This window comes from Agrilus planipennis, unplaced genomic scaffold (genome assembly GCF_000699045.2).
Source record: "Agrilus planipennis isolate EAB-ADULT unplaced genomic scaffold, Apla_2.0 scaffold143, whole genome shotgun sequence".
Lineage (NCBI taxonomy): Eukaryota > Metazoa > Arthropoda > Insecta > Coleoptera > Buprestidae > Agrilus > Agrilus planipennis.
The window spans coordinates 101,132-112,482 of NW_020438887.1; the positions used below are offsets into that span (position 1 = coordinate 101,132).

Consider the following 11,351-nt stretch of genomic DNA (forward strand, 5'->3'; position numbering starts at 1 on the left):
GACGTGCAAGGGCAAAAGATTAGTATGCTTAGATTTGCAGATGATATAGCAGTATTAGCATCTAGCAAGGAGGATCTAGAGATAGCTTTAAATAAAATGGAAGCGGTACTGACAGATCAGTACTGTATGAAAATAAATAAAAGTAAAACTAAAATACTGGTTTGCAAGGGAAGAAAAAGTAGGGAAAGAGCGAATATAAAGATAGGAGACCAAAAATTAGAAAAAGTGGCTGATTTTAGATACCTAGGAAGTCAGATAACTCAGGATGGAAGGAGTAGCAGGGATATAAAGCAGAGGATAGCGCAGGGTCGTGTCGCCATCAAGAAAACGAAGTCACTATGCTCGCGAACGGTTAATTTAGAAATTCGAAATAGGTTGTTAAAGGTGTAAGTTTGGAGTGCGGCGTTCTACGGGTGCGAAACATGGGCAGTGGGCGCGGTGGAAAAGAAGAGGTTAGAAGCGTTCGAAATGTGGTGTTACCGGCGAGTGATGAGGATAGAGAATGTTAGAAATGAATAGGTATTAGAAAGAATAGGAGAACAGAGGAATTGAATAAAAAATAGGCGAAATAAGTTGGTAGGACACCTTCTCAGGCATGAAGGTCTAATCAGAGACATATTAGAGGCAAAAACAGATGTTAGAAGGAGTAGCGGTAGACCTAGGTTAGATTATTGTTCGCAAATAGTTGAGGATGTGGGATGTTCTAGTTTTCGGGAAATGCGAAGATTAGCTCAGGATAGGAAAGAGTGGAGGTATGTGTCCAACCAGTCATAGAACTGACGACCTTATGATGATGATGACTAAGATAACAGGAAGTGCTTTTATAATGAATTTTAAAAATGTGGTTGAAACGGGCTTCTAACTAAACATAAGGATATTCTGTTATGCATCTTCTCCACGTAAATAACAACGTAACATAAGTCTAACAAGTGCAATAAGCTGCTGGGGACAAGAAAAAAGATTTTGACAGGCAGTCCGGATGGTTTAGGACAGTTTTCAGTGGAGCAGGTAGTTTTTTCAGATAGACGTGACCACATGGTTGAGAAATGTATTCCAAATTGTGCATTTTCGCTAATGCTACGTAAAAAGAAGAATTCCAATAAAAGAATGTAACAGGCGGGCTGAAAAGTTCGTAGGGTAGCATAGAAATTTTTTTTTGATAGAATTTGATTTTATTGTTTAATATACATAGTACCCTTCGAGGGCGATACAACGATTATAGCGGTCATACAATTTTTCGATACCATTTTTATAATACGACTTGTCTTTAGTCTAAAAATGGGCTTCAGTTTCGGCGATTACCTCTTCATCGGCACGAAATTTCTGTCCAACGAGCATTTTCTTGAGGTCTGAGAACAGAAAAAGGTCGGTGGGGGCCAGACCTGGAGAGTACGGTGGATGCGGAAACAATTCGAAGCCCAATTCATGGAGTTTTGCCATCGATTTCATTGATTTGTGATACGGTGCATTGTCTTGATGAATTAGCACTTTCTTTTTCAAACAACAAAAGTTCTTTCACTAAAAATGCTATAACTCAGATACTAATATTGCAACAGCTGTCAAATTTATACACGTGTCTTTTGAAGGTTAGGGCTAACTAAAAATCATATGGATTTGATACTAGTAGAGCCATATGTGGGTCAACCTACGAACTTTTCAGCCCGCTTTTGTATAACTTCTACGCTCAGCATGTCTTACAGGTTTTTGCAAATTGCTCTTTTTACCATAGGTAAATGCTTTTTAACTAAAAATTCTTGTAAAACTGCAAACTCCAACTAAGATCTCAGTTTCCTCCTCTGTTCCATCTACTTTTAAATTTAAACCTTGTATTTAGACCTGCTTTCTCTCTTGTACCGTTGCCTCTATCTCTTTAAAGAACTCAAACGTTTTTGTATTGACATTCCTCCATGTATTCATGAATCTTCTTATCTTATATTTTTGTATCCCTATAGCAACTTTGTGACATAACAAGTGGGCAAATGTCTCTTATCTTACTTCACATAATCTACAAACCCATTCACTATAACCTTTTGCAGAAGTCCCTGTATAAATTATTTTATATGTACAATTAGCTATCGCTTCCGTTGCTTCTATCTCCTGTAATACTTCCCGCACGTTCAGACCCCACTTTGACTTCTTATCGTTTAAAATTGTTCTGATTTCTATTACTAGACATGGTTATCTAACACATCTTCAAAGTATTTACACACTCTCTTCCTTCGCTGTGAGCTCAATGATAATTACTCCTAGTTTATTCCTTGACAAACACCTCTGACACTATTTTACAGTAATATCTTGCCTCTAACTTATTTTCTCCATCCTCTATGTCATATAAAGCTATGTTCGGTGTATGTATATAATTTGCCTTACCTGTATTGGGATCCGTCAAATGGGCATACACCATCTGGTGGCAAAATTTATAACTCGAATGAGGGAAAAATTTACATAGGAACTGTGCACGCAAATTGTAAAATTGTTTATTAAAATCATAAAACACTTTAAAAAAGTACAAAAATTTTTGATGATGGAGTCGACGAAGTTTTCTTCTAAAGTTAAATCAAATAAAAAGTTATTATGTTCAGTGAAAAGCTGTGAATAGCACTTCAGACATAGATCTTCACTCTTCACCTACATTAACTACTTTCCAATAAAAACTGACCGTTTTATATATGTAAAAGATATATTCGGAAAATTAGAGAAAAAAGTAAACTAATAGAAGCTTGGATGAAAGCAGTAGGTATCAAAGAAGTGAATTCCGGAATAAAAATTTGTTCACGTCATTTTAATGCACATGATTATATTTCAGCAAGTATTTACCATCAGCCATAACCTTAATATTTAAAACTAGAATCATACTAAAATTATAAAGTGAGAAATTATTTATTCCTGTGTAATTGATTTAACACAATTCTAATGATACGATATAAGTATTTTGAGGTTAAGAACCTACCTGCTGCAATACAACAAAGTTGCAATAATGTGTTTGCAACGTTCTCTTAAATCGGCTTTGCACGTGCAAGTCATTGATATGATATTGCTTAAATCACCCAGAATCACCTCACCAATTATATAACGTGAATCACTTTTTAAATCCGAAATTTGTAAATAGTAGGCAGTAAACTTGATGGAATTTGAAGGCTAGCTTCCGGATTTGTTATTTCCGAATTTTATAATGTGATTGGCATTAAAAACACGCTCACCTTCAACGAAATTTCCTTTGCGAGGCTTTGTGTCAGCCCAATCACATATTGTGTCAATACTTATCATTTTATCATAATTTAAAAACTTGGAAATTGCACGGTACACTATAGGAACTACGATAAATTTTCCCTAATCAGCGCCATGTTTTTAGGCTTCTCCCATTTGACGGATCCCAATGTTCGGTGTGTGTGTAAGTTTTGCCTTACCTGTATAGAATACCAGCATGCAGACAGCAGCTTACATTTTTTTTTTATTTCAGGACCTGACAGTGACAGACGACACAGTGCTCGAAGAGCACAATGTCGACCCAACCCTCGTACAAATGCGTCTCATAGGAGATGGGGGTAAGTGTCAGTCCTTTGGTCTTTTAACTCCATATTTAAGCGACAAGAAGGTACCTACCTGCATAGGAACACATATTTTTGCAGAATGAATAAAAATTTACTTAGGTACTCCATAATAAATTATGTAAAAAGGGATGTCTCTACCAAAAAATAAATTAAATGAACTATAAATCAATTATTTGATCAATTTTATTTTCCTTATTTCTTTTTAAACTTTTTGGTCTCTTATTTTTACGTGTATGGTTTCAACTTTATTCATTATTTAGGGAAGGTTGTTTTTTTTTTTTCTTTTACAATACATTTTCAATGCATATTTTTTTAAAGGAAAGGTTGTATCATTTTTTTTAATCGACGAGGGACCTCTCCGGATTACGCGTTGCCCTTTTTTTATTAGTTGTTGTTGCAGTCATGGTACCTATCAATCAATCAAGTTTACGAATGTTTTATGAAGTAATATCCGGTATATTGAATTGAAATGACTGCAGCTGAACTGTCTGTCAACTCCCCCTCTCTTTCTATTAATTTCTTGCCCTATTTCCGTCTCTCTTTCACAACACCTTCTGTCCGTATCTCCGAGAGTCAATGCACTTGGCCGCTAGCAGGTGCTCATTTCTCACGTTTCTTCCGTATTTCTGGTTGCAGAGGCCCTCCCGATATATCGGTAGAAATGGAATAGGTCGGGGGGTGTAGAGGAGGCCGAGGGGGCTTTTGCTGCTGTATTTCTCCGGTCGTCTTCAGCTTTATACATGAGACGTTCTATCCATCAAATTGCTTGCTCGTTTCTTTTGTCGCATGACCCAGATCTCTTTCTGGGTAGGTACATTTTTTCTTTAATAAATTCTCGTAAAAAAAAGTACAGGGTGGACAAAATAATTGTATTCATTTTCAAATATGTAGATGGTTTGAAACCGAGGATGATTGCCCAACAGTAAGCAATGGACATACGTTTCTATAGGTCTAGTTTGATCAAATAACAAAATATATAGGATGATCGCAATTTACGGGGTTCTGTTACGTAATGTGTCGGTCCCTCCACCCTTCCAGCCTCATTAACCCTCCAAATACGGAGCTATGCCAGATTGTTCGAACTTTTCTATTTAGCATGGTGTTGTGCTGTTTTGAAAGCAATAAAACGCCCCGGTTATGAGCGAGTGCTTGCTTTTGTTCCTTTAGGCCTTTTGTTTACAGTGGTGGAGTCTATAATGCGAGGCGAGAACGTGGGTATCACCCCCCGAAGGTCACGATCTACCGCCGTGCTCCAGGCACAACAACACCACCACCACCATAATAATCGTCAGCAACAGCACCTGCCCATTACGGTGAGTCATTTACTTGTTCGCTTTCTTGTTTATTTCTTTTTTAATGTTTTATTTACTCTTCGTTTCGCTAAAAATAGAAGCATCGTTAAATTAAAAATAAAAAACCGTTTTCGATTACTCGAAAATTTCTAGTGATAAAATTCGTTGTGAGTCGAATTCGATTCTAATTTTGAATTATTTCAATTGTTGAGTAATTCGTAACATTCAAATTATTCTTAATTTGGGTATTGTATTTTATCGTAAGGTAATAGGTAATAATTTGAGATGAAAAGGTTTAGGTAGGTATTTATTTGTCCGTTAGACAGGTAGAAATACCTACTTGCATTGAAAAAACATTAAACGGACAACACCGTTCTTCAAAATGATTTATTATTTAGTTTTATGCATATTTACTTGCCAGAAAGTGTACAGTTACACATGAGTGCATATTTATGTGCTTTCGATGAGTAAATACGACAAAAAAATGCGTTTAATAATAATAATGGATGACGTGAAGTTTGTACTGGATGGTAAAACTTGTTTCCGCAATAAAACTCGTTGACTGGTTTATACCAAGTGGACGTGTACGTGTACTCACTCTAGGCCGACGCTGCTGCGCTGCTGCCGTTAAGAGCGCGAAAAAATAGCGCGGCTGCACGTTTTAATACGTGTGTATGTACGTACGTGTATTTGTGCAATAAGAGTATAAGATAACAAACCTCGCAACCGCCATATGCTGTTATTGCCATAAGTATGACGGCAACGTTGCCAGTTTGATTTCTAAACATACGACTTTCTTTATGGTTCTTACTAAAGAAAAGTGTATCTATGTACTATAAGTATACCATGCAATAAGTTACTATAAGTTTTCGTAACTCAACTAGGTATTTTTTACTAAAAGTAGAATTGATTATATGTATACAATTGCAGGCTAATGTTTGAAGGAAATAGCATTAGAATAAGTTAAATATTGTAGAATCCTATTCTACTGCTGCTAAAGTTATTTGTAAGTAGATAAACTAATGATGAAATTTAAATTTAATAAACAAAAAAATAAGGAAATTGGAAATTATCAGAATAATAATATTAAATTAAAGGATTAGTGTCTACCTACTAGGTACCTATGACGTTTTAGTGGAAGGATTGAANACGAGGACTTCATATAATTACAATCGAACTTCATTACAGGTAAGTTCGTTTGATTTAGTAATTATATTTCGTCCTCGTTCGTAAATAAGAACAAGCGTAGATGTTTAAAGATAAATAATTGTTCAACTGCAGACGAACAATCCAAGGAAAAAGAAAAAAATATATATATATAGTTATATTCAGATGTTTATACACTGTAAGATAAAAAAGAAAACGTTAAATCTGAGTAATATGAAACATGAAACAAAAGTAAACGAAAAACAGAACATTATTAAACTAAGAACATCTAACAGTAGAGCATTAAGAAATTAATATTAAGGTTTATAACATAATAAACACATAGTTGTGTCATTGTAATATGGCTCTTGCAAACGCATAAGAGTCACAAACAGGTCTCTTATAAAAGGCGGCAAAGGTCTTTGAATGTTCTGTCCAGCCAGCCGCTAATCTAATTGTATCTAATGATATGCCTTTACGATCTGCTAAGGACGTTGATGCATGTCGCGTAGAGTGCGAAGAATATACCGTAGATTCAATTCCGGCCATAACCATAACTTTTCGAATCCATCGTGAAATTGTCTGTGTTGAAGCATTATGGTAGGGTTTTTTAAACGTTACTAAAAGTTTATTACAGGCCGAGTTTCTTATGGCTCTTGTTGAATTTATGTAAAATAAGAGAGTAGTAGCAACACAAACGGCCTCTTCGTCTTTATAAAACGGTAATGAAATAATAGGCTGTGTTCGATTTGGAGCCGACGTTTTAATAAGATCACGAATAAAAATTTGTACTCCAAGGGAGGAAATTTTTATATCCTTAAGTTCAATAAGTGAAAGTGTCTGGACTCTCTGCGCCGAAACAAGAGCTAATAACATGGCTAATTTATAAGAAAGCTGTTCTAAAGATATGTTTTCGTTAATTTGACTTCTTAAATAATTTAATACAAGTGAAGGATCCCAGGTATTGTCGTACTTAGGTAGACTGGGTTTTAAATGAAAAACCCCCTTAAAGAAACGTTTTACTCGGACGTCTTCAGCAAGTGAGGGTCCTAAAAGCTGGGCTACGGCAGACCTATAGCAGTTGAGTGTACCATAAGATACACCCCTATTATACTGTTCTTGCAAAAATTCTAGGACGTTTGGAGTTGATGCAGTAAAGCAACTCTCGTTCCTTGATTGACAGTATCTATACCACAGCTTTAAACCTGTGTTATATTGCTTGATAGTAGACGAAGTAATGGACGCTAAACAGACCTCGATCGCTGTTTTAGGGGTTCCTCTTAATTCTAGGCTTTTCCGGATAAGAGCCCTGCAACCAGGATAAGCTGTGACCATAACGGATGCGGCTGAGACCTGTTCAAACCAAAAAGTAAGTCTTTGCTCGCTTGGAAATAAAGGGGAGGCATCTTCAAAAGCGATGTAAAGATGGGGTACCAGGGCTGTGTAGGCCAATAAGGTACCACTACAATACCTTCAGCCCTGTCACTAATAATTTTTTGTACTACTTTCAAAATTATTGAAAAAGGAGGAAAGGCGTAAAATTGAAAATCTCTCCAATTAAGAGTAAAGGCATCTACTCTAAACGCATATGGGTCAGGATGCCAGGAAACGAATACTGGACATTTAGCATTAATCCGAGTTGCAAAAAGGTCTATCTGAGGTAATCCAATTTTCAATTTTATTTGTTGGTAATATTTATTGTTTAACTCCCATTCAGTTTCAAAATGTAACTTACGTGATTCAGTGTCTGCGATCAGGTTGTGTTTAGTATTAATGTAAGAAGCAAAAATGGAGAGATTTTTTCCCTCACACCACTGCCAAATTTCTCGACAAAGAGTGTTCAGTTTAGGATATTGGATACCCCCCATTCTATTTATATAAGAAATAGCCGTAGTGTTATCAATTCGCAAAAGAATATTTTTATTATTAAGGTTACTAGCACAGCATTTTAACCCAAAAAACGCTGCCTTTAATTCTAAATAATTTATGTGTTCCTTTTTCTCCTCTAAGGACCAAAACCCATGAGACCTGACGTTAACACAGTATACACCCCAACCTGTTAAGGACGCATCCGAAAAAATTTCTAGATGGAAAACATCTAGTTTAATAGAATTTGAACTATTTTCTATGTGCGATAACCACCATCTGAGATCGTTATATAAAAAGGAAGGAACGACCATACTTTTATCATAATTTCCGCTCGATCGCTTCAATGCCAAAAATTTCTCTCTTTCTAGTAATTTGGAATAAACCCATCCATAGCGAACTGCTGGACAAACAGAAAATAATTTACCAATTATTTGAGCAAATAATCGAATTTTGCAACGGCTAGTCCTCAGAAGAAATTTTACCTGTTTTCGAAGTTGAGGTTTTTTGTCTTCCGGTATAAAAATAGACATATTTCTGGAATCATAATTAAACCCTAAATAACGGCATGTTTGAGAAGGCGTTAGCATACTTTTCTGATAATTTATAACAAATCCCAAATCCTTAAGAGTTGCCATAGTTATTGATACATTAATTTTGCATTCGTCAAAAGTTCTTCCCAACAGCAAAAAATCATCTAGATATAACACTGAAAGTAATCCTTTTCCTCTCAGGAAGGAAAGAACAGGTTTCATCAATTTAGTGAAAATAAACGGGGCGCAGTTAAGTCCAAAAGGCATGCAGTTATATTCAAATAAATCACCATCAAACGTAAATCTTAAGAATTTTTTATATTTTTTGTCAATGGCAACTAAATAGTATGCATTTTTAAGATCCAGAGTGGACATGAAAAAATTTTTCTGCATGATAGTACATACTGTTCTCCGATCCTCCAGTTTAAAATGTTCTGCTCTAATATATTTATTAAGAGACTTTAAATTTAAAATAAGACGTTTAGAGCCGTCAGGTTTAGGTACTAAAAAGATATTTGAGATGTATTCCCCTGTACAATGTTTTACCTTACTAATAGCACCAGAAGCTAGTAGCTCTAGAACTGATTCCCTTAAAACAACTCTTTCCGAATGTGACCAATGTCTTTCCAAGGGCCGCGCCTTCTGTTTGGGTTTAACAATAAAGGGGATCTCTAGTCCCGAGATCCAAGATAGAATCGTTTTATCTTCCGTAATTTTTTCCCAGACTGGTAAAAATTTACGCAACCGGCCTACCAAACTACCCACCTCAATACAGTCTAGCGTGTTCGTCTGTGATTGGGACGAACTTCCTGTCGACGACGACGATCTTGGTCCGTTGTCTTTCTTTGAGGAGGGTACGGTCTTGTTTGAAACGGCTGAGAGGGAATTTGTAACTTGCTTTGCCGTCCACCCCGACTTGCCCCCCTTTGTACTCGAAGAGGTGGACGGTAAGAGTTTACCGGAAACTGTCTAGAAGGCTGTTTAAAAGTGATATTAGATTTAGCCGCCTTAGTGGGTTTCAAGTCTAAACCCGTCTTCTCTATATCTTTGGAGGCTTTAATTCGCTCGCTCAGATTTTTGCCAAATAACCATGTGTCGGCAGGCGCTCCAATGAGAGTTTCCTTTAGATTCGAATCTCTTCGGAGATTTAACATCAGAAAATCTCTGCGGATGACGGAGTATTTGTGATGAAAATCTAACAGCAATCTGCTCGCATCACTGGCCAATTCAACATAAGAAAGCTTAGCCCCCCCCTCTTCTGAGACCAGGGCTGTCGTTAGCTGTCCCAATGCAGAAAGGGCAGCACCAATCTGATTTTGAAGATTATTAAAATTAGAGTCTCTTCGAGAGACCTGCTCATTAACAACAGCGGCGATCTCCGGATTTAAACGAGGGCCTTTTAAAAGGGGACAGTTACCAGCAGGTGGATATTTCTTTAATAAAGTATTTACAGAATCCTCGCTTAGACCGTTGCTAAGAACAAGGGACCACCTACTAGCCAAGTCAACATGAATGTCTGGCCCTAGTGATTCCCCAGCTGGTTTATCAATTCCCAGAAGGGCTAAGATATTGGGATCTAGGGTTGAAGTCCTCTCTTCTATAAGAAAAGGACCAGTAATTAACAGAAAAGCTATTGCCATAAATAGCCTCATTTTTGTATGTAGGTCTGAAATACTCCATAATATTTCAGAACCTAAAAACGACAAATTATGTAAAATATACCATAATATTTTACAATATTTAACTGCCATTTAAGCTATGTCGATTAAGACATGTAAAATATGCCATAATATTTTACAAATTGATCATGTCATTACCATGTAAAGACAGATAATAGTGAGTTATGTAAAATATACCATAATATTTTACAATATTTAACTGCCATTTAAGCTATGTCGATTAAGACATGTAAAATATGCCATAATATTTTACAAATTGATCATGTCATTACCATGTAAAGACAGATAATAGTGAGTTATGTAAAATATACCATAATATTTTACCAACTTATTTCTTTAACCCCAAAAACAGAAGCTAATTAGGATTTATGTACCTCTGAAAGTGTTTGTACCAAGATCGTTTGAGTCTGCGTTAATACTGGCTGCGAGAACAGATAAAGGGACGTCGTCTTCATCCGGCAACACCGGAGAAACAAAACCATCCTGGTCTTGGTACGATGTCGATCCCGACTGGATCGAGGGAGATGGAGAGATGGATCTCTTGCCTTTTGATTTAGACTTAGTCGCCAAGCGCTTTTGTAATTTGGAAATTTTCCACTTAATAAAATCATCACTATCGGAATCAGAACTGTAACATCTTTTCCTATTCGACATGATTAAAACCAAACAAAATACACTATACAACACCAAACGTGAATTTAACGCGGCACTTACGTAATGTACGGCACGAAAACTAGGAATGAGCTGGATGAGGTAGGTACTAGACCAACGAAGGTACGGGTTAAGCGGGGTAGCACGCGGGTTGTTTACTTTAAAAATTCGTGGTGTGCGGTGTGAGATAGGGAAACTACGCTTGTTCTTATTTACGAACGAGGACGAAATATAATTATTCTATAGGTACATCACTCTTTCTATTTTTAAAGATTATGTGAACTGTCATCATTTCAGTGATAGTAAGGGTAGACGATTGTGGTTTAAAATATGCTTCGTTAATTAGCATCTCCTACTAATTACGTAATAAAAACCTACCTAACCGTAAAAATAGAGAATTTCGCATTACAATAACGATCCCAGATCTTTCTAAAAGCACGAAAGCTACGCTAACTTCCAATTTAAATAAAAGTCTGTCCTTTTCATCTATCCTCTCATCTCCTCCCACTTGGCAAGTTGTTGCTCACAATTTAGTGGATACGGGACCGTTTCTAACATCCGGTCGCCTCCTCCGTTCCATTGTTTCCTTCGACAACCCTTGCATTCGAATGAGAAATCTTGGCCGAAATTAAA

General features: G+C 36.5%; 2 protein-coding genes across 3 annotated transcripts in view; one reads left to right on the top strand and one right to left on the bottom strand.

Annotated features, from left to right (window-relative positions):
* Window positions 1–6,662, top strand: part of LOC108737402 (probable JmjC domain-containing histone demethylation protein 2C) — a 17,929-nt gene extending 11,267 nt beyond the window's left edge. Inside the window, exons 5-7 of the mRNA XM_025981688.1 lie at window positions 3,461–3,545; window positions 4,734–4,864; window positions 6,627–6,662. Coding sequence (XP_025837473.1) covers window positions 3,461–3,545; window positions 4,734–4,864; window positions 6,627–6,662 — 252 coding nt within the window. The remainder of the gene's footprint in view (window positions 1–3,460; window positions 3,546–4,733; window positions 4,865–6,626) is intronic.
* A 606-nt stretch (window positions 6,663–7,268) lies between these two features.
* On the bottom strand, window positions 7,269–10,937 carry LOC112903884. Of its 2 annotated transcripts, XM_025981693.1 has the most exons (3): window positions 10,442–10,937; window positions 9,154–9,985; window positions 7,269–7,342 (listed from the first exon to the last, which is right to left on the bottom strand). In XM_025981693.1, the coding sequence occupies exons 1-2, from the start codon at window positions 10,719–10,721 to the stop codon at window positions 9,165–9,167; spliced, it is 1,101 nt and encodes a 366-aa protein (XP_025837478.1). In that variant the 5' UTR covers window positions 10,722–10,937; the 3' UTR covers window positions 7,269–7,342; window positions 9,154–9,164. The 2 variants fall into 2 exon arrangements, with proteins under 2 accessions (XP_025837478.1, XP_025837477.1); XM_025981692.1 differs by lacking the exon at window positions 7,269–7,342 and having other exon boundaries at window positions 9,142–9,985.
* Between the last annotated feature and the right edge of the window lie 414 nt (window positions 10,938–11,351).

Coding starts and splice junctions, on each gene's coding strand:
- LOC112903884 (XM_025981693.1), bottom strand. CDS start 10,721: ATGTCGAATAGGAAAAGATGTTACAGTTCTGATTCCGATAGTGATGAT. Junction 9,986..10,441: donor TGGTACAAACACTTTCAGAG/GTACATAAATCC, acceptor CTTTTCTTATAG/AAGAGAGGACTTCAACCCTA.